General features: G+C 55.3%; 6 protein-coding genes across 6 annotated transcripts; 2 read left to right on the top strand and 4 right to left on the bottom strand.

The window, feature by feature from the left end:
- Positions 1-238: 238 nt before the first annotated feature.
- CkaCkLH20_08753 (metallothionein-i transcription activator) lies at positions 239-445 on the bottom strand (the record flags this gene model as incomplete). The annotated part of the gene is made up of 1 exon (XM_038891468.1): positions 239-445. One exon carries the CDS (start codon positions 443-445, stop codon positions 239-241), a length of 207 nt encoding a protein of 68 aa, XP_038743104.1.
- Positions 446-949: 504 nt separating this feature from the next.
- Positions 950-1528, top strand: CkaCkLH20_08752 (hit domain-containing protein; the record flags this gene model as incomplete). Its single annotated transcript, XM_038891467.1, has 1 exon — positions 950-1528. One exon carries the CDS (start codon positions 950-952, stop codon positions 1526-1528), a length of 579 nt encoding a protein of 192 aa, XP_038743103.1.
- Positions 1529-1689: 161 nt separating this feature from the next.
- CkaCkLH20_08751 (aldo/keto reductase) lies at positions 1690-2732 on the bottom strand (the record flags this gene model as incomplete). The annotated part of the gene is made up of 3 exons (XM_038891466.1): positions 1690-2085; positions 2150-2633; positions 2698-2732. 3 exons carry the CDS (start codon positions 2730-2732, stop codon positions 1690-1692), a joined length of 915 nt encoding a protein of 304 aa, XP_038743102.1.
- Positions 2733-7016: 4284 nt separating this feature from the next.
- Positions 7017-7765, bottom strand: CkaCkLH20_08750 (uncharacterized protein; the record flags this gene model as incomplete). Its single annotated transcript, XM_038891465.1, has 3 exons — positions 7017-7291; positions 7347-7459; positions 7686-7765. The coding sequence occupies 3 exons, from the start codon at positions 7763-7765 to the stop codon at positions 7017-7019; spliced, it is 468 nt and encodes a 155-aa protein (XP_038743101.1).
- Positions 7766-14569: 6804 nt separating this feature from the next.
- Positions 14570-17302, top strand: CkaCkLH20_08749 (GTPase activating protein; the record flags this gene model as incomplete). The annotated part of the gene is made up of 1 exon (XM_038891464.1): positions 14570-17302. The coding sequence occupies one exon, from the start codon at positions 14570-14572 to the stop codon at positions 17300-17302; it is 2733 nt and encodes a 910-aa protein (XP_038743100.1).
- A 712-nt stretch (positions 17303-18014) lies between these two features.
- On the bottom strand, positions 18015-18567 carry CkaCkLH20_08748 (ubiquitin-conjugating enzyme; the record flags this gene model as incomplete). The annotated part of the gene is made up of 2 exons (XM_038891463.1): positions 18015-18479; positions 18532-18567. The coding sequence occupies 2 exons, from the start codon at positions 18565-18567 to the stop codon at positions 18015-18017; spliced, it is 501 nt and encodes a 166-aa protein (XP_038743099.1).
- Between the last annotated feature and the right edge of the window lie 3430 nt (positions 18568-21997).

The raw sequence follows: 21997 nt of genomic DNA, 5'->3' as shown, positions 1-21997 counted from the left end.
CCATGAAACTCGTTCCGTTGTTGTCGTCTATCCGACTTCATGTCGAACCGCGGGAATGTCTCATACCTCCCCAAACATGCAAATGACGGAGCCGGTTTGTTTTCAACTCGAAAATCCTCGCTAATAGTAACTCTCTCGTTTCTCCTCGCATCCGGCTTTCTATCTCGCCTCGAACTGGACCATTCTGCGCAGTGAGTCAGCACGCGCACTCGTCCACTACAGCATCACCAAACAAAACTCACCTCTTGGTGCGCTCCTTGTACAGGATACGGCAACCGCACTCCTTGCAGCGGATGGGATCGGCGCGACGAAGCTGGAACTTGAGGCCGCAGTCACCGCAGAGGTACTGCATCTGGGGACCCTCGTTGCCGTAGCTCGAGTAGGCGGCAGCGCTGGGGGCCGAGTTGGCGCCGGCGGTCGGGACTTGGTAGGCTTCGCGGGACATTTTGGCAGTATTGTTTCGGAAGCGACGTCGAGAAATTCGGTAGTCTGGGGGAGGGGCTCGGTTGTGCGGGAATGTTGGGTGCGGACGCGGTGGACTGGAGGAACACGGAATCGACGATTTTCTTTCTTGTCGCGCGGAACGGCGATTGGAAATGCAGGTGGGCCTGGATGGACAATTTGTTTGGCGGTGAGGCGCAAAGGCGGCAGAAAAAAACCGTCGGCCTTGGGCGGTGTGGTCGGCGCACGACCTGAGTCCCACGGGTCCGGTCCGGCCCACTTCCCGAGGTTAATGTTCATAGGACCGGGTATCGCTACGGCAGAATCGAATCCCGGAAGCGCAGGGCCATCTTCGCGTCATCTCCCACGATTCGGTTGAGTTCCAGAGTTGTCTCTGTCAAGCTACGGCAATCGATTGCGACCAAGCAATGCCTCGATAGCTCCTCCCCTCGAAACCGCAGCACCGCCAAAACATCACTACCATCACCACCTCCGCGTCCATCCCATCATGACGCCCGCCGCCTTCGACTCGGGCGTCGAGCCCCCCGAATCGAGCTGTCCCTTTTGCACAATCGCAGACGAATACCCTGCATACGACCCGGAGCACCCGCCGCAAGACGACGCGACGCTGGACCCGAACCGGATCCCGACGCCCGCCTTCGTCGTGCTCTCGACGCCCACCCTCATCGCCTTCCTCGACATCCTGCCGCTCTCGCGCGGTCACCTGCTGCTCTGCCCGCGGACGCACCGGCCGAAGCTGACGGACGCCTCGCCCGAGGAATCGGCCGAGATGGGACGGTACCTGCGCGTGCTGTCCAACGCCCTGGCGCGCACGACGGGCGTCGAGGACTGGAACGTCGTCCAGAACAACGGGGCCGCGGCCGCGCAGGTCGTCATGCACATGCACTTCCACCTCATTCCGCGGCCCGAGATCCGCGCGAGCGGTCGGTACAGCGAGAGCTTCACAATGTTTGGGCGTGGGCGGAGGGAGGAGCTGGACGAGGAGGACGCCGAGCACTTTGCCAAGGACCTGCGGGAGAACGTGGCCGATGTTTTGAGGGAAGAGGCACATAAAGCGAAGCTGTGAGCGTTGTATTTGGGTTTTTATCATTTTTTTCTATTCATGTACGGATTTGTGAACTCTGCTGCAATATGGCAGCCGGATTTCGACTATATAGCGTCGTTGTTTTTCGTCTACTCATTATGTGAGTCTACCCAACTCACCCCCTTCATATACCCAATTTTCGTTTACTCATCATCACCGAAGAAGACCTTGACACCGTCAGGCAGGAAGGTGCCGTCGCAAACCTTGAAGCGGTCGGGGATGGCAGAGATCTTCTTGATCTCGTCCTCGGTCAGGGACCAGTCGTCGAGGTCGAAGTTGGCCTTGATGCGGCCCTCGGAGACGGACTTGGGGATGACGCTGGTGTCGCGAGTAAGACCCCACTGGAGCAGGATCTGCTGGGGAGTGCGGCCCTTGGCCTTGGCAATCTCGAGGAGAGTCTGGTTGGTGTAGAGGGGAGAGTCGGTGCTGCCGAGGCAGGAGTAGGCAGTGGCGTGAATGCCCTTGGACTTGCAGTAGTCGAGGAGCTTAGGGGAGGGGTTGCAGGGGTGAAGCTCGATCTGGTTGACGGCGGGGACGACCTGGATGTGTCAGTACTTGGACAAGAGGCTGGCAGCAGTGGCAGCAGCAGCAAAGAAGACTTACGGTGGTGGCAGGATCGCTCAGGAGACGCTCGAGGTGGGTGAGGCCAAAGTTGGAGACACCAATGTTGCGGACCTTGCCGGTGCCGACGAGCTTCTGCAGCTCGTGCCAGGTCTTGACGTAGTCCCAGTCGGGGTAGTGCTTCTTCAGGTCATCGGGGTCGGTGGAAGAGGGCCAGTGCATGAGGTAGAGGTCGAGGTAGTCGGTCTGGAGGTTCTCGAGGGACTTTGTGATGGCCTCGGGGACGCGCTTGTGCCAGGGGTTGTCGAGCTTGGTGGTCAGCCAGATCTGGTCGCGGGGGACGCCCGAGGCCTTGATGCCGTCGCCGACCTCCTTCTCGTTGCCGTAGGCGAAGGCGGTGTCGATGTGGCGGTAGCCGTTCTTGAGGGCGGCCTCGACGGCAAGCTTGACCTGGTTGGGCTGGGACTGCCAGGTGCCGAGACCGATGGCGGGGATCTTGTCACCCGTGTTGAGGGTGAAAGTACGGCTGGACGGGACGTGTAAGCTGAAGTCGTAGACGGCGCGGGAGCAGCATGTTGACAGTCACTTACGTGGTTTGCTTGGTGGCGGCCATGATTCGTTGCATAGAAGATCAACTGTGAATAGAGACGGGTATCTTAGAAGAAGAACAAATCAACAAGTCCGAAGTAGAAGGACGTGAGAGAAGCAAGAAGAGGGAGCTATCGTGGTCTATGATTGCTGGCTTGGGAGGGGAGGGGGAGCTCTTTTGTACCCCTCCTCGGACAAGATGAACGGATGATTAACGTAAGCGAAAGATACAACGAGGAGAGAGAAGCAAGCTCGGCATTCGTTCTATCGCATCAGTCTGCCCGTGACAGAAGAGAAGGCGACGGGAGAGATTGGACATTGTGTAGGTGTACGGTACAGTACTTGCTCTATTCCTGCAAAAGCAAGGAAGGTCCAGGCAGTCTGTCCCCCGCCAACACCCCTGATCCTGCCAGCAGCAGCACCAGCAGCAGCACAATTGCCCCTCCCCCCACCTCGTGTGCGCCCGGGAATGACGCAGTGAGGCCGGGGACCCGACGCGCCTGCGCCTGCGCCTGCGCCTGTATGCGCCGGAGGCGGGACCGCTGACATGCCGTCCTATCGGCGTTGAGCCTCCCTTCTTCATTCATAGCTGTGGGCATCTGGTACATGGACATCAGGAACGAGAATCTGGCATCTGTCGGCCGCTACATCGAGCCGGGCAAGTTGAGGAGTTGATTCAGAAAGACGAACCTCTGGCCTCATAGCCCACTCGTAACATCCAGCCTATCCGTACCTATCTACACCTATCTACTTCGACTGCAGGGGCACGATAACATGAGGGGCGGACAAGTGTAACGAGGGGCAATGGAGAAAAAAAAATGCCATGTCAGCTGCAGTCGGAAGGGGAGAAAGAAAGATGAAGCTGGTTGCTGGCCTGGACCTAGTCAGCCAATTTCATAGCGCCTGATTGGCAGCGCTTGTTATCCGTTCCAATCCGCGTCGTTGGAACGGGCAAATGTCTCCCGACGCGCGCTTTTTTTTTTCTTCTCTTCGTTGATCCCTCCCACTCACAAGTTCTACAACGAGACCAACTCGACCGACCCCAACAAACTAATACCGGTTGTTCTCAAGAGACTTAAGGGACGCCCCATCGCTTGGTCCCGGGTTGGCGGAACCTGGCGCATCTGTCTCTGCAGCCGCGCGAATGTCTTGCCAGGAATTCTTCAACCCCGCTGCCATGACTCTTGGGCTTCACCGGCTACGCTTCGTCGCTTGGTCTATCTTGACTGCGACTGGCTCGCTAGAGAACGGAGATGCTCAAACAATGGAATCCTCCAGAATGTTCCTTTCGTCTTGATACCTGAGCAGGCTTTGTTCGATCTTCAGGTTGCATGGACCTAAGCCGATAAGTTTGGCATAAGTGAGGGGTTTGTGGGTTGAAGACTGGTCCATTTAAAGCCAGTCTCCCACGTCTTTTTCTTTGGCTCACAGCCGCTTGACATCTCCAGCTTTTGTGTTCATGGGAAGCGAAGGGGACTTTCCTGGAGTGGCATGAATGCGAAGTAATGTCTTCGAGAGGTATTCAACCTCTAGGTCCTGGTTTTCATCAGGTTTACTGCTGTTCCACACCGTCGTCGACTAGCCATCTGGGAATTCATCGTATCCGAGTGACCAAATAGTCCAGCCTCCAACCTCGAAGCGAGGCATGTCGTCTGGATTAACAACATAACGTCACATTGGGCACCCGCCCTTCGGCCCGGAGCACCATCGGCTGGCTTCTCATTCGGCCATGCTATCCAAAATCTCCGACTTGACTTGCTGCCCTGAACGGGTCCGGGGTGGCGTGATCGTCGAAAAGAAACGTTGTGTGGGGAGACCTTGCCGTGTCTGTCTACCTGCCGTCATTCAGGCCCGTATTATGCCTCTTTTGCTTTGTGACTCTTCTGCTTCAGCCTTGAATCTGTTGCATACTCTTCCCACGCCATCTTATGGACGACTGGCACCGATTGGAAGGCAGACCTCACCCGTAGACGGACCACTCAGCCTCAATGCATTTCAAGACCGTGAAGTCTAGCTCCAGTCATGATTGGGTTTTCGGAGCTCAATATTGATCATGTTGTCATTCGCCTCTTGAAAGGGGGCTAAAATGGTTGATCCAGACTTAGGCACCCAAAGGTTTGAGAGTCCAGATGGAGTAGACTTCACCAAGATGCTGGCAAGATATTCTGGCGCGGCTCTTCTGCCTTCTTGTATGTGGTTTGGAAGGTTCTAGTGTGAAATATGTTCCATCCGCTTGCTTCCGCTGGCGAGACCTTCCATCCCGCCGTTGTCTCATGGGAACCGTATCACGAGAATATTCCCAAATTGATAGATCACAAGAATTATGGAATTCCCTCCTTGGAAGACTAACATCACTAATCTTCCTCCTGTGTTGAGGCATTTAACGTAGTCGGCTGCTTTCTGTTATATATTGACTATATCGTGTAGAAAAATAACCAAGTGGCGTATGTTCTGGCCATAGCCCTTTCAAACGATGGGCATAGAAGTCTCGGCTAATCTGTTAACCGTATCATTGGCTCTGAATACCGTCAGTTTGACACACTCAGGAATAAAAATTCCCATATCCAAGCAGCAGCAAAGTTCAGCTTCATCTTCTACAGTCGCAAAGATGGTAGCACAAAATCATAACCAGTCTTGAGGAAGTCCGAGGCCTCCCCGAGCCCGTTACTGGCGCCATAGTCATATGAAGGAAACCACGCCGCACAAACAGCGACAACAGCCACAACGTCCGAGTCCCCCCTCCCAGCCACAGTTTGATCAAGCTCTCACCGTACAGCTGGTCTGACTGCCTTAAGGTTTGTGGGGGTGGGCAATCGGAGTACCGCTGTTTCGCATTGCTGGGGTGACTGACGGAAGAGAAAAGAGATGAGCTCCCGCAGTGTGAGAGGAATTCGATGGTTCTAAACGGCTTCATTAGCTGTCAGATGATGCCATTGGTTTTCCGGTCTCATTGGTATCGACGTTACGTCTCATGCTGGTTGTTAGTACAATATTCGACGATCTGTAGTTTAGCAACGAACTCTTGGTCCGTAAGATGCACTCTACAGATATTTCACTGTGCCAAAGGCATGTCCTTTGGTCTAGGTTACACAGACTCTATAGTCAAAATCATAACCCGCTTCTGCGTTATCGGTATTGCAATCCAAATACAGTTCATAAGAACTTGAGAGGAGTTGTTATGGAAGAAGTTTCTGGAGTAACACATGTTTCGACGGCCAGATGAGAGACATCTGCCGCAATTTATAGAAATACCTTCAACTATAATATCCAACATGGCCAACTACCAATGACGGCAAATACAGCGATCAAAAGCTCAAGCACACGAGGCGAGATCGTTGATAAATGGTCAGTTAACCAAGCCGCGGCCCATCACCGAACCCAGTTGAAACCGCTAGGTAATCAAAAAGAGTTACTTAATACTATGCACAGCTCATGATAACAGGCCATGGCCCGGCTCAACGTCGTCTACCAAGCTAAGACGATGTGCCGCTAACCCAGCATCACCAAACTCGCACATCGCGCTTCTTGTGCCACGCTTTTCACAAACCGACGAGAGGTGCTATACCAGTGCAAAAAACACACGGATCTATTTAGGCATTGAATCATGACAATCGAATCGAACCCAAGTGACCCAACCATGCACATGAAGACAGCAAGCAAGCATATCACACCTCCCATACCGCCGCCGAGATCGCCGGACCGGAACGGCCCCATCCCGTCCATCGTGGCCGCCGACCCGACGACGCCGGCGACCACGGATTGGACACCCCCTCCCAAAAGTTCCCCGTCCGGCCGCCTTTTCCGGGGGACCCAATATGGGGCGGGCCTCGACGGCGGCGGCCATCCATCCATCATTCTTCCTTCGGCAATCGACCAACCAAAAACGCTGCGCGGGCAGCGTTCGAGATGCGGGATTGTGGACTTCATTGGACCGTCGGGGGAAGTGAGTGGTGGACGACGTCTCCTGCTCAGGTTGGGCAGTTTTGCGTGGGGATTGAAGCCCGATTAGGTGTTTAACTACCGACTATCCCCCCCGGTAGTCTGGACGAATTTTGCTCTTTTCTCCCTTCTGTCAGAAGACGGATCGTTGAACCCGGTCGCATGTGATCGCATGTCGACAAACCACGCAAGCAGCATTGATTGAAGTTGACAAGTGTGGGTCATCACGATTCAAACATCAGGCTCAAGGCCTATTTCATTGGCTCATATCGTCATCTATTCTAGAAGCTGACGACAAGAGGATATACAATACTAAGTGGCGTACATGTGACGGATGGAAGAAGCGACGGCATGACAAGAGTACCACGGGAACAAATCGCTTTTAGTCCTCGGTATCGCCGCCAGCAGCGACGGCAGCGGCCGCATCGCCGTTGGTGGCAGCAGGTGCGTCGGCGGCCTTGACGTCGCCCTTGGCAGGAGCGTCCTCCACGCCGTTGGCCGCCTCCTCCTCTTCGTCGCCCTCGCCCTCAGCCTCTTCCTCGGCGTCGTCTTCGCCCTCAGGCTCATCCTCTGCCTCCTCTTCCTCGTCAGCAGCGGCCGCCTCATCGGCATCGGCTGTTTCGGTCTTCCGCTTCTTCGAGGGGGGAGCTTTGTCTGCTTTGTTTGATGGTCAGAGAAGCTGTCCGGATGGAAGCCGAGGATCCAGACTCACCTGCTACACCGTTGGCCTCCGCGTCGTCTTCGGCGTCAGCCTCGTCGTACTCCTCCTCTTCCTCCTCCTCTCCGTCATCATCATCAACTTCCTCGTCTTCCTCAGACTGGTACCTGTAGGCAAGCAATGTTAGCCGTGCTACTGACAAGACCAGCGAGCTGATGGCGCCTCGTTCACCCAAGTTGGGCGCATAGTTGCGACGACACTAGCACTCAAGCGAGAAGGCTGGCTTGTGGACGGCACAGCTGAGTTCGAGGCAAGAGCTGGAGCTGGAAAGGTCCTTTGACAATTCCAAACCGCGGGATGGCAGGCGCAAACCAAACACTGAGGGAGACTTACTCCTCTTCCTCTTCACCGTCGTCATCGGGGAGAGAAACGAGCTCCTCCTCCTCGTCTTGCTTCCTCTTGCGGGTGGACATGATGCTCGTGGGATTCGGTAGAAGTCAATTGGGTGTAGTTGGACAGCTCAGGGTGAGTATATGGTAGAGACCAGACAAGAGATGGATGGGAGAAGGAGAGAGAGATGTAGGAGAATCAAGAGGAAGAAAAGAGAGTTGGGGGGCGGCAAGGACGAAAGGTAGGTAAGGTAGGTAGGTCGGCGCATACAAAGCTCTTGGGTCTGGGGGAGGGAGACGGGGCCAGTCCAAGGTCCAAGGTGGGTGGGTGCAAGTTGACTGGCGGCGGCGGTGCGGTACGGTACGGTACCTGTCTACCTGTGAGACTCGGACGAGAGAGAGCCCAGTGTACGGTGTGGTACGGGCGTGGAGAGAGGAGAGAAGACGAGGAAGAGGAGGGAGTGGGCGGTGGTGGTGCGGTGTGGTGCAGTTCCAGAGAGAGAGGGGAGGAGGAGGAGGAGGGAGCTCCCTCTCACCTCTCTCTCTCTCTCTCTCTCTGCTCAGCTGCGCGGTGCGCGCCCTGCCATTCTGGTTGTGAGGTGAGGCAGAGGCAGAAGCAGAGGCAAAGCCAAAGGCTCTGGAGCTGGAGCTGGCCCAACTCACCCCAGAAAGGACGGGGAAGCACCAAGGTGAGGTGGTGGAGGGTGGCTGGGGGGAGCTTCGAACTTGGACTGGAGCGGACCAGGGGCGCGGCGAGTGAGGAGGCAGCAGAGGAGGAGGAGGACTGGAGAGGAGAGTGAGCGGCCTTGACGTGAGTTGGAGGAAGGGCGAAGAGCGAGGGGCGTGGGCGCAGGAAACGATTTGGCTGGCAGATCCAAACAGGGAAACCTGATTGACTTGCGCTGATGGTGTGGTTGGTCGACAGCGACAGCGACAGGCGAAAAAGAGCTCGGACACTTTTTTCTGTTGGAGACGAAGAGCAACATCATCATCCCTGTCCGGACCTTGGACCCGGCTTTGCGCGTGCAGCTCCCGTCCTTAGCAAAAGGTGAGGTGCAGCGTGCAGCACCGAGGCGGAGGTGGGAGAGTGACGAAGCTCCGATGCTTTCCCGGCGAAGTCTCTCTGTCTGTCCGTGCTGGCCGCGCACCCTCGACCTCCCGTCCCTTTCCCCTTGCCCTTCCCCTCCTCCGACTCCAACCCTCCTTGGTGCTAATCCTCCTTGGTCTTGCTCTCCTGGCACAGGTATGGTGGGCTGTTTGGTGATAGCGACCCTGTGCGAATCGGCAGCTCAGAGCTGTTGGCGACTGGCCAATCATCGTTGGGAATGACTATCATTTTTCTGCTCCGACCACGCCGGAGGGTTTGCCGTGGGAGACAGAACAGCCGTCCAGTTGCTGACGTGATTCTAACCGCAACGGGACGTCATGGATAGCGTCATCACGTGCGCTAAAGCTGTTCCGTCCCTCGCACGAGTCGCGCTCCCGTTGAGCCGTCGCCTTTGCAAGGCTGGGCACACTTGCGGCCCCTCGCGCTTGTACCTGTAGCATGGCCAGGGCTGAACTCGTTGCCAAGGTGAAGCAGCTACACTTGTGAACTGATCGTTGAACGGTTGTCCATGAAGAAGTGAGAGATGGATGTGTTTTCGAGGACAGGCAAGGAGAAAAACCCAGACGTGACCCAACGCATCAAAGCTAGGTGTAGTATAGACAGAGGATCATGGATCCCCGGTAGCATGCGGAGCTGCGTCGAATTCCCCGGTTCATCCGAAGACCTTCGTCTGGCCTCAAGGCAGTTCCGTAGGGAGCGAGATCAGCGGATGACCTCTGGAAGGTCTGTATTGCCATGGTGTATACTGTAGAGAGAGGGCTGGAAGAGAATGCAGGTTAGTCAAACGGGACGGGACCTGGACTGGACCGTCGGGTCTCGTCAATCAAAGTTGTTCCGGCCCGAGCGAAATTCTTCGTTGCCGGGTGTGTCTGGTGTCCGGTCTGGTGCAAACATCCTCGGACTGTGCGATGCGTATTTGACCAGGAGACACTGGGCGTTAGCTGGCCGGCCGGCGGGTGGCACAGTTTGCGGTCGGTCTGGACGGCCGCGGTTGCGTCGGATGCATGTTGCCTATCTTTATTCGGAAAACCCTGGAAGCACGAACCGCTCGGCTTGGGCAGCCGAGAGCTGGACGAGATGGAAGAAGAAATGTGTCCCTCTTTTCAGCTGTCAAGGGAAAGTAAGACATTGCCGATCTGAAATGGCTGACAGTCGGATAGTAAGAAGCAAGGGAAAGACAATTTGGAGAGAGAATGTGGCTGACGACTGGAACAGAGGGAGATGTCCAGTGTTTCTTCCTTGGGATCCTCGACAGACAGCCCAATCGCTTGGGTTCGTCCCGGGGTCGAGTGGTAGCACCGCGGAAGGTGACATTCTGTCCAAAGCTGGCATAGCTGCAGCCAATACAGCAACAGAGGCCGATATCTGGGCCAGAGTGGCCCTTCATCATCGGAGCAGTCGCCGAAAGAACGCTCTGATGGGACGTTGGCGATGCTGGGAAGGGCGAGATTCGGACGGGTCCACGATCCGTCGCGATCTCGTCATGGTGACCGAGCAATTGGCACTGATGATGTGACATGAATATCCGGTGGGAAATTAATGCCGGCGACGAGATGGAAAGCCAAGTCGTGGAATTTGGGTCGCGAGTGGTGAAATAGACCACGTCAGACGCGAATGGTGAAATCCATGACGCGGAGGAAAAGCCAAGTTGTTCCTGTGTGAGTGGGCAAACGCGCAAACGCCAGGCTGAATAGAGATATCCGATCATCGAGATCGGTTTAAGCGGCCGGGTTCCGTAGCGCAGACGGGATAATGCATGCTGAGGACGAGGACGACAAGACGCATGAGAGCCGCGAGATTGGTATCCGTCGGGCGCCGTATTCTGCCTGAAGCCCCACGCTTCTGATATCTTGTTCCCAGACTTCCCAGGGGCTGAGGCAGACAGCCAAGTCAGACGGCGGGAGGCTGGCGGGAGACGCACGAGAGAGACAAAGATGTCAGTCCATTTTGACGGAGGAACGTCATCCTGAGCGAGGCGTACGCCGCGGGCCGTCAGCTGGAAGTGATAGGACAGGACTTGGGAAGACAGCGGCAGGGACCCATAGAAGGAGTTGCAAACAATCAGAATAAGGCCATCGCAAGGAAGAGAAAAAAGAAACAAGCCCAGCAGACCCAGTCATAAGCGGGAATGGGGAAAAAAGGCAAATATTGAGCAGCAAAAATGGAAAGGAAGGGAATTGCAAAATGACGGAGGACGAGCAGATTTTCTTTGGTTCTTCCCGAAAGCGGACGGTGGAAGTTGGCCAGTCAGGATCGGAATCGGGGGGTTCTTACCCGGGAAATTGGAAGGTGATTGACTGGCAGGACTGGCAGAGGGGTGATGACTTCTCGATTGGGAATAGCTTCAGGCACCCGACGAGCTAGCAAACCCTCTTTGGCAGGGCCCTGCTTGACCCCGGCCTGCTTTTCAACCCCTGGCCGTACCTGCCGCCGCCGTGACTCCGTAGCACCTCACCACGGTCGCGGTAAGGTAATGTATGAGGTGGCCACTGTCACTGTCGCGGTTCACGGTCACGGCGAGCATCCGGGCATCGCATCGGCCATTCATTAATTGCATTGCCGGGCCTGTCCTGTTCAAGAAGGCTCGTGCTCAGGTCCCGAGTCTGCAGAGAAATCCACCTCACCGTTCCGTCCATTCCTGAATTTCCTATCCGTACCTCAACACCTCAACCCCTGCATTTGCAGACTTTGCAGTACAAAAACTTTGTGAGGTCGTCGACATCTGCCATGTCGAGTGTTGCGTATTCATGAGATACGTACGTACATACGTACCTGCTGCCAGAAACAACAGGGGAAAATGGTCAAGGCGTAATAATGCCTTGGGCAATGTGTTATTAGACTTGGTTGCAAGGGATGCGGGAAGAGGGCGGAGAGTGACGACGGGGAACCGGGAAACATCAGACGGTACCTCTATCGGCAGCAATTTCACCGCCGACCCTCGGGTACCTTTCAGTGCATGCCGTACCACATCCCGAGTCGATGGAATCTGCTTCGAGAAGGAAGAAACGGGGCACTACGCATGCAGCTCGGTGCCAGGTAGCTGACACTGGACCGACCCGACCAGGGCATTCATTCATCATTCATCATCGACCGTTGGTGACCATTCTCCAACATTGCGAAGCCCGAGAGGTGGTGGGTGATTGATGACCGACTGCGGGGACGGAGCCTTTCGCAAAATTTGGCGACCATGTGGACCGAGCACTGAATCGAATTGATTGTTGACGATGCCGTCCGTGTGCGCCGTTGAGGCAACGAGCGACGAGAAGAGCGACACGGAGACGAGGGAGACCCGAAAACTCGGAGCTACTGTACTGATACTGCATGTTTGCCTATCCGTCCATGACCACTGACCACTAAACACTGACCAGTGTGCGTCTGACTCTTGACTCTCACCGTTTTAATCAATCTATCGCTTGCTGGCTGGGCCTGGGTCAAAAGTCTTGGTATGGTCCTTGGTGTTGGATTCGGAATTGGCTTCGGAGGCGGCGGCGGCGGCGCTGAACAGATTGAAGTCCAATATCCATACGCTCTGTAATAATCGGTATTCGTTCGTAAGGCACTGGATCTTATAGGTTAGTCTCGCCTTCACAAGCCAGTCATTGGAATTCGAGAGGTTTTAGTGGCGTCGGCCATCAGTTGGCCCCTACTCCGTACACGAACCTGGAGGGGGGGATTTTGATAGAAATCCCCATCCAATTAGTCCATACCCATTAGACGAGACAGATGAGGACTGGAAGCGACGACAAGGGCAGGCGAGGCGAGACGAGAGGACGAGAAACTTAAGGCAGAGAGGCAGATGAAAAGAAAGGGAGAGAAAAGGATCATCCAGTTCAAATCTCAATTCCGTCAATCCCAACTGGCAGGAGCAAGTCCCTTTTTTCTCACCCTCGTCTCCTCCTTCTCTTTCTCTTTCTCTTAGCATCGTCGTATCCGTGCCTGCACCTGCACTTGCACTTGCACCTGCTTTTTTGCTCTTGCACCTGCCTGCATCTTGCATCATTTTTGCACTTGTACTTGCACCGGCAGCTGCGCCTGCAATTAAGTCACCGTGCCTGGTGCTATTAGTGTCAATCTCGGGAAGCTCCTTCAAACTTCCATCCATTCCTTCCTTCCTTCCCTTATTCCATCTTTCTTCTTCACCTGCTTCTGCTTCTGCTTCGGCCGCGTCCGTCTCGTTTGGCTACCTTAATTCGCCCGAACAATTAATCTTCTTTTCTTGTTCTTTGGTCTGGTCTCAGCTCAGGGCAACTCGTCTTCCCAACTCACCGCCTAATCTGTCTTTCCTCTGTCTCGATACCTTACCTTACCGCACCGCGAGACGGGACACACACTCCGACTTCATCAAAGCACCATCGGCCTTAGACTCGACCCGAACCGACTCTTCTCTGTTTGACAACAATCAAGAACAAACCAACAGTCAGACCGACCAATCAGCCCAGCCAGCCCTCCCACCACCACGCCGCCGTCGTTCCTTTTACCTCGTGGCAGCGCCTCCCCAAATCTGACGCGCGAGTCAATCACCCACATTCTGCGTCTCCGAGACACCTGCAAACTTGGCGACGCCACAGATGCCCGACCTGCCCTGAGCAAACATCAAAGCAGCAAAAACAAGCCGAGGAAAAGAAAAAAGAAGAAAGACGCCTCTCGAGACTTGAATCCGTCATCCGTGGATCCCTCCAACAAGCATTCCGCCCTTCATTTTTCCACCTCCCGCTGTCTAATTTGTTCCATCCTTTCCATCCTCGAGATACCTGTTTCCTGGCCTCGGTTCCGGCCAATGACGAAGACGCCCTGGTCCGGCCCCAAACACTCGCTTCAGTTTTAGCATCTTCATCTGCGACAACAGGCATTCCGCCCCCAAAAAAATCAGGACCGCCCAACCACCAGCCACCATCCCATAAGCAAAAGGTACACCGTACCTCAGACGACGACCACATATCCGTACCTACCTTACGGCCTCTTTCCAGCGCCTCCGCAAACCCAGCGTACCATTGGATTCCGACCCAGCAAATACCACCCTCTGCTCTCTCACCGCACCAGTCGGATAACGCTCCATTCTTCTCCTCATTTTGCCGACGATAACGACCCTCCTGCGTCCTGCGTCTCCGTCTGCACCTCACCTGTCAGTGTCGGACCCATTCGTCCACTCGACTCCCATACAGCGTCTGTTGTTTCGCATCTCTCCGACCTTCCATCCAGACCCAAACTCCTCGTCAGTCGACTCAGCTGCTCGTCGATCCTTCACATCCAAGTTTCCCCCTTACCTTCGGCCCCCAGCCTTGCATGCGTGCGTGCATGCGCATGAACCGGCCTCGAGGTATCACCTCGTCTCGTCGTACGCCCTGTGTTTCTCTGGAAGCCTGCCCGCCGCTCCTATTTTTTCTCTGCACCACCTTCGCACCGACCTTTCTTCGACCTGCCGTATCCCGGCTTCCAGCAGCGATCACCCATTGAACCCGCCCCGCCCCGGCCAATACCGACTACGAGTTGTTGAGACTTTGGAGGAGGGTTGCTGCCAAACGCAAGGTTCATGCATGTGCCGCAATGGTACCGTTCCTGACGACTTCCACTGCCCTACAAGTTCGCAGCCAACGTGCACCATTACTTGACAACGTTATTGCAACGATCAATACCGCCGCTTGCCTGCCCCGTCAGAGAGAGGATTAAGAACCGGAAAACATCAATTGCGAGCCTGACGCGTTCTGCGCCCGGCCGGCCCATTATCGTACTTGTAGCACCTGCCGCCGCTGCCATATAACGGCCGGAGGGACTCGACCAACATGACCCTCATGGCCGTGGCAGCGGATTCTGGCCAGCCCGACGCCCAGATCGCCTCGGGAGCCATGACGGAGCAGGACCCTACCATCCACCGCAAGACGAGCATAAAGCATCGCCAGTTCGGTATTTATGCTTCGAGGCGCACCCATCCGAAACCCGTCCCAGCTTCTGACGTTCCAGAGCGTCCCGAGTCCGACTCCCCGGCCGCCAACCCTACACATGCACATCCCATACCCACCTCCCCTCCACGCTGGGACTCGCTGGCGAACAGCTCGACCAACTTTGCGAGACATCAAAACCACATCGACACCCGGGCCCAGCCGCAGTCGCCTCGACGACCCGTCTTCCACGCAGCTCTCCAGTACCCTTCTCCGGATAGGCCTTTTGCCTCTCCTTCCCCTAGTCATGGTTACGAAGAAGACGACGACTTGAGCGCCGACGAATGGACTAGCAGAGCCCTCGCCCGATCCCTCAGATCTCCCGTTCCCTACGACGACGACGACCGCTCCTCGATCGATACCATGCAGATGGACAACTTCTCCCGCCCGAGAAGACCCAGCATCAAGCAGCCGATACAGGACCCAAACAGTCCTCGGCAAGCGAACAACTCGCCCTCAGACCCACGCTCCGATCCCAATTCGCATCATCAAGCATGGCCGCGGCCGCGGGGTCAGTCTGGTTCCTCCGCCAGGTCTGCCTCGACCTTCTCGTCGATGCCGGCTTCGGGCAACGATAACTACGAGCACCGCGCCCCGTCCAGACTCCGGAGTGCCCCGCCTCCATCGAGCCTCGCCCGACCCCCATTGGCATACGGACGGGTCGAAAGTTCAAGCTCAGGCTTGTCTACTTACGCGCGGGAGGCACCATGGATGAGTGGGGACGAGATGAGATCCAGTTACCGGTCTCAGATGACCTCGTCGAGCGCGCAGGGCACGTACGTGACGGAAAGAAGCAGCGTTCTCACCAAGAACAGCTCAATTCCATCTCTGTACGCTAACGGTGAAGAGCTTAGTGTCGACGACGTAATGGGCATGTACGAGAAGGGTTTCCAAGACTCGAGCCCCGAAGACAACGATAACGACGATCACCTCGTGCCGGCGGCCGAAATCAACAAGCGCAACACCAGGATGCTCGAGGTCCTGAGCCAACCACTGATGCCCGCGAACTCTCTAGCTGTCCCCGTTCCGGAACCCGTCGTACGTGATTCCGCCGCCATCTTCAGGGTGTCCGGATACCCTGCGTCCCTGCCGAAAGAGGTTAGCCTTGACGATTACGACCGGAAGGAGGACGAGAAGGACGACAAAGAGAAGAGGGACTCGGCCAAGTCGCTCGACACAGACTCATCATCTGCATCTCCCAAAATGAACAGCCCTACGACTTCTTCGGTGCAGACGGCCGTTGAGCCAGAGGAGATCGAGGAACCCGGTGCCCGGGACCGCTACGGTTTCAAGAAGGCCAACCAGTACATCACCAGGGAGCAATACGACAACTGGAACAAAGGCTACTCACAGTACCTGGACAGGAGACGGAAGAAGTGGACGGGCTTTTTGAAAGAGAATGGCCTCATCACGGATCGGCCACAGCGCTTTCCTCCCCACAGTGCCAAGGCAAAACGCTTCGTCCGCAAAGGCATCCCTCCCGAATGGAGAGGTGCCGCCTGGTTTTACTACGCGGGAGGCCCTGCCATCCTCGCGAAGCACTCTGGCTTATATGATGAGTTGCTGAAGAAAAAGGCCAAGGACGTCGACGTCGAGGCCATTGAACGAGACCTGCACCGAACATTCCCGGACAACATCAAGTTCAAGCCGGCTAGCATGGCCGGCAAACCCAACACCGAACCCGAAAGAAAAGACAAAGAAACGGAAGCTGGAGAGACAGTCAGTGAGGAGAAGAACGAGCCCCAAATCATCTCATCCCTGAGGAGGGTACTGCACGCCTTTTCGATCTACAACCCCCGGATCGGATACTGTCAAAGCCTGAACTTCCTCGCTGGCTTGCTGCTCCTGTTTATGGACTCGGAAGAGCAGTGTTTTTGGCTGCTGAACGTTATCACCAGGCTGTATCTGCCTGGAACCCACGAGGTTAGCCTCGAGGGATCCAAGGTGGATCTTGGCGTTCTGATGAATGCCATCAGAGAGTCTATGCCCGCCGTCTGGGCAAAGATCGGCGACGACCTGGAGGTGGACCCCAACGCACCACGACCTGCAGCAAAACCGGTCAAGAAGCCGAGAACAAGGAGAAAGAACCAGCCCAGCATCTCCTCCAACCACCTCCCGCCCATCACGCTTTGCATGACGGCTTGGTTCATGAGCTGCTTCATCGGGACCCTTCCCATCGAGAGCACCCTCCGTGTGTGGGACGTGTTCTTCTACGAAGGATCCAAGACGCTGTTCCGCATCGCTCTCGCCATTTTCAAGCTCGGAGAATCAGAGGTGCGGGCTGTCACCGACCCCATGGAGATGTTCTCAATTGTCCAAGCTATGCCCCGTCGACTCTTGGACGCGAACGGCCTCATGGAGGCGACTTTCAAGCGTCGCAACGGATTCGGCCACATCAGCCAAGATACCATTGACAGCCAGCGACAAGAGAGACGCGACAAGGTCCAGTCTGAGCGCGAGAGAGCTGCCACATATGCCGTGGGCAGCGGAAACGTAACCGAAACTGAAGGAGAAGTCCGTAGGAAGGGCACGCTTTTCGGACGGAGGAAGCTGGGAAGGTCAGCAGAGGTGAGGTGATTCCATCGTAGCAGAGCGAAGCAGGAGGTTGCATGCATATCATTGAGCAACGGCGTTTGGGGGAAAACTGCATTTAATGGTAATGACTACATGGCATGCGGCAAAACTGGCAAGCGAAAAAGGATATCATCTTAGAAGCGGGCGCGGACCAGCCCGTAGCATATTGGAATTTTGACAGCATAGAGCAGATGTAGCGAGATTGTCTGACTGGGGCAGCATCACTGCTGCGAGCTCTACCACAGGGTGCCTCGTCGCCCGCAAAGACGTTTTACTTTGTACAGACCAATACATGAGAAAATTAGTCATGGCGAACGAGCTGTTCTGACGCAGGTTCATTAGTTTCTCCGGTGAGGTGCACGATGAGATGGTGACGAGGAGCGATTTGACGAATTCTCACAACACTGCAGAGCCAGCTTTCTGTGATGTGTTTTCAAGCCCGTCTTGATCTGACTATTTAAAAATGGTAACTGGTTCAACTCAAGGTATCAAGGCTCGAAAGCCGAATTCCATTCCATTCCCCCAACGCCGTAAATGCTCGCCCTCGTGAACGCCACCATTTTGTGTGTTTCATGTATCCCGAAGCTCAGTCGTTGTTGGTATCTGATCCCCGCACTCTGCCCTTCGTCCCCGTCCTCTCGTCGTCACGCCGGAGCAAACGGTCGATCGCAGACCGTGGTCGTGGTGGGCTCTCCTTCTTTTGCCCACTTCTCTCTCACTTGGCCTCGGGGACGGAAAAGTTGGCGGGGCCCTTGGCGTAGCGGGAAACGTAGATCTTCGCGTTCTTCTCGAAGTCGGCGCGGTGGTTCTTGTACTCATCGGCGATGCGGGTCTCGAGGGGGTCGTCGGGCTGGGGCTCGACGAGGAGGGAGCGGAGGGCCTCGAGGACGGCGGCGAGCTTGGTGGCGGGCTTCCAGTTCTCTGGCTTGAGCATGCCGAGGCAGATGTTGCCGAGGGAGTCGTTTGTGATGTTGGGGTGGTAGACGCGGGTGGCGAACTTGACGACGGGGGCCTTGAAGGGGTAGTCCTTGGGCAGGTCGACGATGACGGCGAAGACGCCGCCGGCGTAGGGGGAGTTTTCGGGCCCTTGGAGGGTGACGTGCCAGGTGTGCAGGTCCGAGTCGCGGGCGAGGGCGACGGTCATGCCCGGCGGAGGGGCGGTGGTGACCTCGGTGAGTTCCTGTTGAGGTAGGTGGTTAGCTTGGGAGCAGAGGGTAGAGGAGACGGAGAACGGAGGTGTGTACCTTGGCGATACGCTTGCTAGACATGATGCCGGTTTTTGGGGGCTATCTGTGGTCGATGTCGAAGCTCCGTTGAATTATCGCAAAAGCAGTTGTAATAGTCAAGGTTGGAAGCTCTTGTTGGTAAGGTAGCAAGGGAGGTAAGGTAGATAGATGTTGGTTGTGGATCTTGAAAAGGATCAAGTGGAGCTCGCAGGAGGCAGCAACCAAATAGAAAGCGAGGTCCAGAAAAGAAGCAAAAAGAAGCAATGCCAATGTAGGTAGCAACAGTTGGTGATGGATGACTGATCTGCCTGGTTTGTCGGAGCTGGAGGGGAGAGAGCGGTGGTGAGCTCAATGGCGGGGTAGCTGGTTTTAAGGCGTGGTGGGGTGAGGTTCTGAATCACTGAGGTGCGCAGTCGTCTCGCTGCTGAATCTCTGACGCCGGGCTGTTGCTGCTGCTGGCACTTGGCATGACACCGGGCAGGCAGCCGTGATGAAGTGGGGTCCTGGTGGTTGTCACCGCCGCATCATTGCGTCGATCAGCTTCACTGCAGACATCACGGTGTTTTGTGATACACTTCAGGAGAAAATGACAGAAGGTTGAATTGCGAGTGGAGAAATCTCAGGGTTTTTGGGATTTCTGAGAATCTTTAAATCATAATTCACCTGACATAGTTGTTGGCGCTGTTTCTGTTAGTGTCGGTGTCAGTGCCAGAGATTATGCTGTCTGAACAAGCATCCCAGAAAGGAAAACGAACAAAACGCATTGTTTCGTAAGGTTTCTCACGACGTGTTTGGTGACTTAACTCAAGAGTAGACATGTCTTTTCTTTTCTGAGATAACGAATTTGAAGGTTCTCATTTCCGATGTATTCATATCCTGTCACTCACACCTGCCCATTAGAAAGCACTTCTGCCTAGTTTGGGTCTCAAGCGACAAAGTTCAACTGTCATTTCTGTGTCGGGTGTCACAATTGACATTTGAGTTGTATCGAAAATCTATCCAGTCGGAAACAAATGTCGGTATTGCCCTCAAACAAGAGCCACGGGGCTGATGACATATTTGACCTGGCTTAATCGACCGATGTCAAGACGTCCCGTTACCTTACTATGCAGCGTATGCGATGCGAGGTATGAGAATGCGGAGTTGGGACGGCCAGTCGTATGTTTGTGCGTGAGTTTACGCCAGTCAGTGCTGCCGTGGTTCGAAAAGGGTATCTGTTCGTCCCCAAAACGCCCATACTTGGTGTTGTCCTGGATGCACAGCCGCCTGTGAAGAAAATGCCCGTATTAGGTGACTGAGCACGCGAGCTGGCACCATCACGTCGATGGTTGCGCGGCTTGCTTGCGAGCTCGGGACGAAGGAACAAGACCAGCCGGGCACCTCGTGCACCCTCTTGGTGCAGTAATTTTACCACCTCACATCGATCGCCGTCCTTGTTTTCGGGAATGGCTTCGGGAAGCGCTCCGACAGAGTTGAGACGATGCAAACTTTTGTCAGTCAACTCTACTACTGACTGACTTGCCGACGACCACGCACGCGGAAGAAGAGTGTCGCGGGCGTTCTTTTTTTGTCACTTGTCGTCCAGGACACCTGGTCGGCGGGTATTGGACTTTGAGGAGCCATGAGACATGTGGGAGCTTGATTCATGTGCCAACGCCGGCGTTACCAGGCTCTGACCAGTCGTCCGTCCGGATGGCGGAAGGCAGACTCTGCCGCCAGCTCTTGGAGTTGCAGTAGCGGATGATCTCTCGGCTAGGGTCTCTCTAGGTCTAAGTGCTTGGGATGGCCGACTTGGCATGCGAGTCTCTCTGAAAATGGTTCAGGACTACGGCCGGTCTAGAGTCGATGAACTTGCCAGCCGGGTTCACACGTGCCTTCGGGGTTTACTTACTTACTGTAGTCTACGCGTGGTGGATTGAAAGAGCTACACTTCCCGAGGGCTGAAGAAGAGGCCAAGAGGATTACGGAGCGGAGTCTTACGAATGCGATCCCCGGCGCTTCTCGGTGATTGATACCAGCCGATAGGCCCGATAGACCCGGGCCCAACTCACTCACATCTCCCACCGCCCGCAGCAATGAATGAGTGAAAATTGCTGGAATGATGCCTCATGCGAATGCGGAAGCGGAAGCGGAGCCCTCAGCCACAAGCTATTCTCTCGGGATACGACGCTACTGCTGCAATGTTCGTACTTTGCTTGGGTTATTGAACCCTGGAATCCTAGTGTAGAGCTGTCAAAGGCGTGTGTTCAAGTCCCCTTTTGAATCTTACACATGGAGCTTTGAATGCACTACGTCAACAACTCCTCCGGATAATCTGCAACTGCGCCTCGCAACAACTTGTCCAACACATCCATTCAGTCTGTTCTCTCGCTTCGCCTGCAGAGTACTCATCTCATCTCATCCGTCCATCTCTCAATCACTGGACTACACTACCTAGCCGGTGCATAAACGAACAAGCCCTTAGCTCCATCTCTTAGCCACCCATCCGAGCCCGTCGTCGACTAGAGACCCGTCTTCCCCGCCTGAAGTTCCCTCCCTCGTGCCCCGCGCCACAAGTAGACTTGCTTGACTCTGCTACTTCATGCCCTGAACCCCCGGATACGTGTATTCGCCTCAAAGCTTCTGCGCGGTGAGGTGTACTGAAGCAGAAGCACAAGCACATACGTCGTCCATCTATCTGCCTACCGTTCGTACATACATACAAGACTACCTTGCAAACCAACAACCGCCGCTGGCAGACTGACTGGCCGGTCTGACGCGCCGTTTCTTTTGACTCGTTACTGTACGTGCCACCCCTTGCTAAGCTATCTCGTGCTCACTTGTCGACGCTTACTCTGCCTCACCTTGCCACGCTACTTTACCTTACCCAACCATTCCTTGTCTTTTCCTGTACTCCTTTTTCTTTCATATGATTCTCAACCTCTCACTTTCACTTTCACAAGTCCCCCTCCTGACATATTCATCCCACCAACGACAGTCATCGTCGAGCTCAGCCTTGCTCGCTCATGATCCCGAGGCTTACGAAAGTCCCTTACTCGAGCATCCCCCTCGCCTTAAGCACACATCGACACGAGGCATAAGAGCCTCGATGCCGTTTCCGGCCCTCGACTCCCCATCTCTTCTCTCCTAACGGAACTCTTTGTCCCGGACGTCGTGCTTCGAGAGCCATTTCTCGCTTCCGTGTCCCATATTTAATCCCACTTGCTGGCTGCCTCAACCCCGGAGTGGTCCTTTCAGCGCCGGTACAACTGGGATAGACGTCATTTTCCCCAATCGGCAGCGCAGTCGACCCGTGTTTCAGCGCCCAGTGTCCCTGGGATCCACGGCTCTTGTGTTCGTCCGTCAGCGACGTCGCCGGAGCGTTTCCGGTTTCCAATAGGCCTCGCGACTCCGAGGGTCCGTCCGATAAGTGAGAAAAAAAAGGACAAGGGCGGCGATTTTTTTTTTATTTTTTTTAACCTCCATCCTCCGG

Source organism: Colletotrichum karsti, assembly GCF_011947395.1.
Source record: "Colletotrichum karsti strain CkLH20 chromosome Unknown Scaffold30, whole genome shotgun sequence".
NCBI lineage: Eukaryota > Fungi > Ascomycota > Sordariomycetes > Glomerellales > Glomerellaceae > Colletotrichum > Colletotrichum karsti.
Note: the sequence above shows the minus strand (reverse complement) of the source record. Positions and strands in the feature narration are given on the sequence as shown.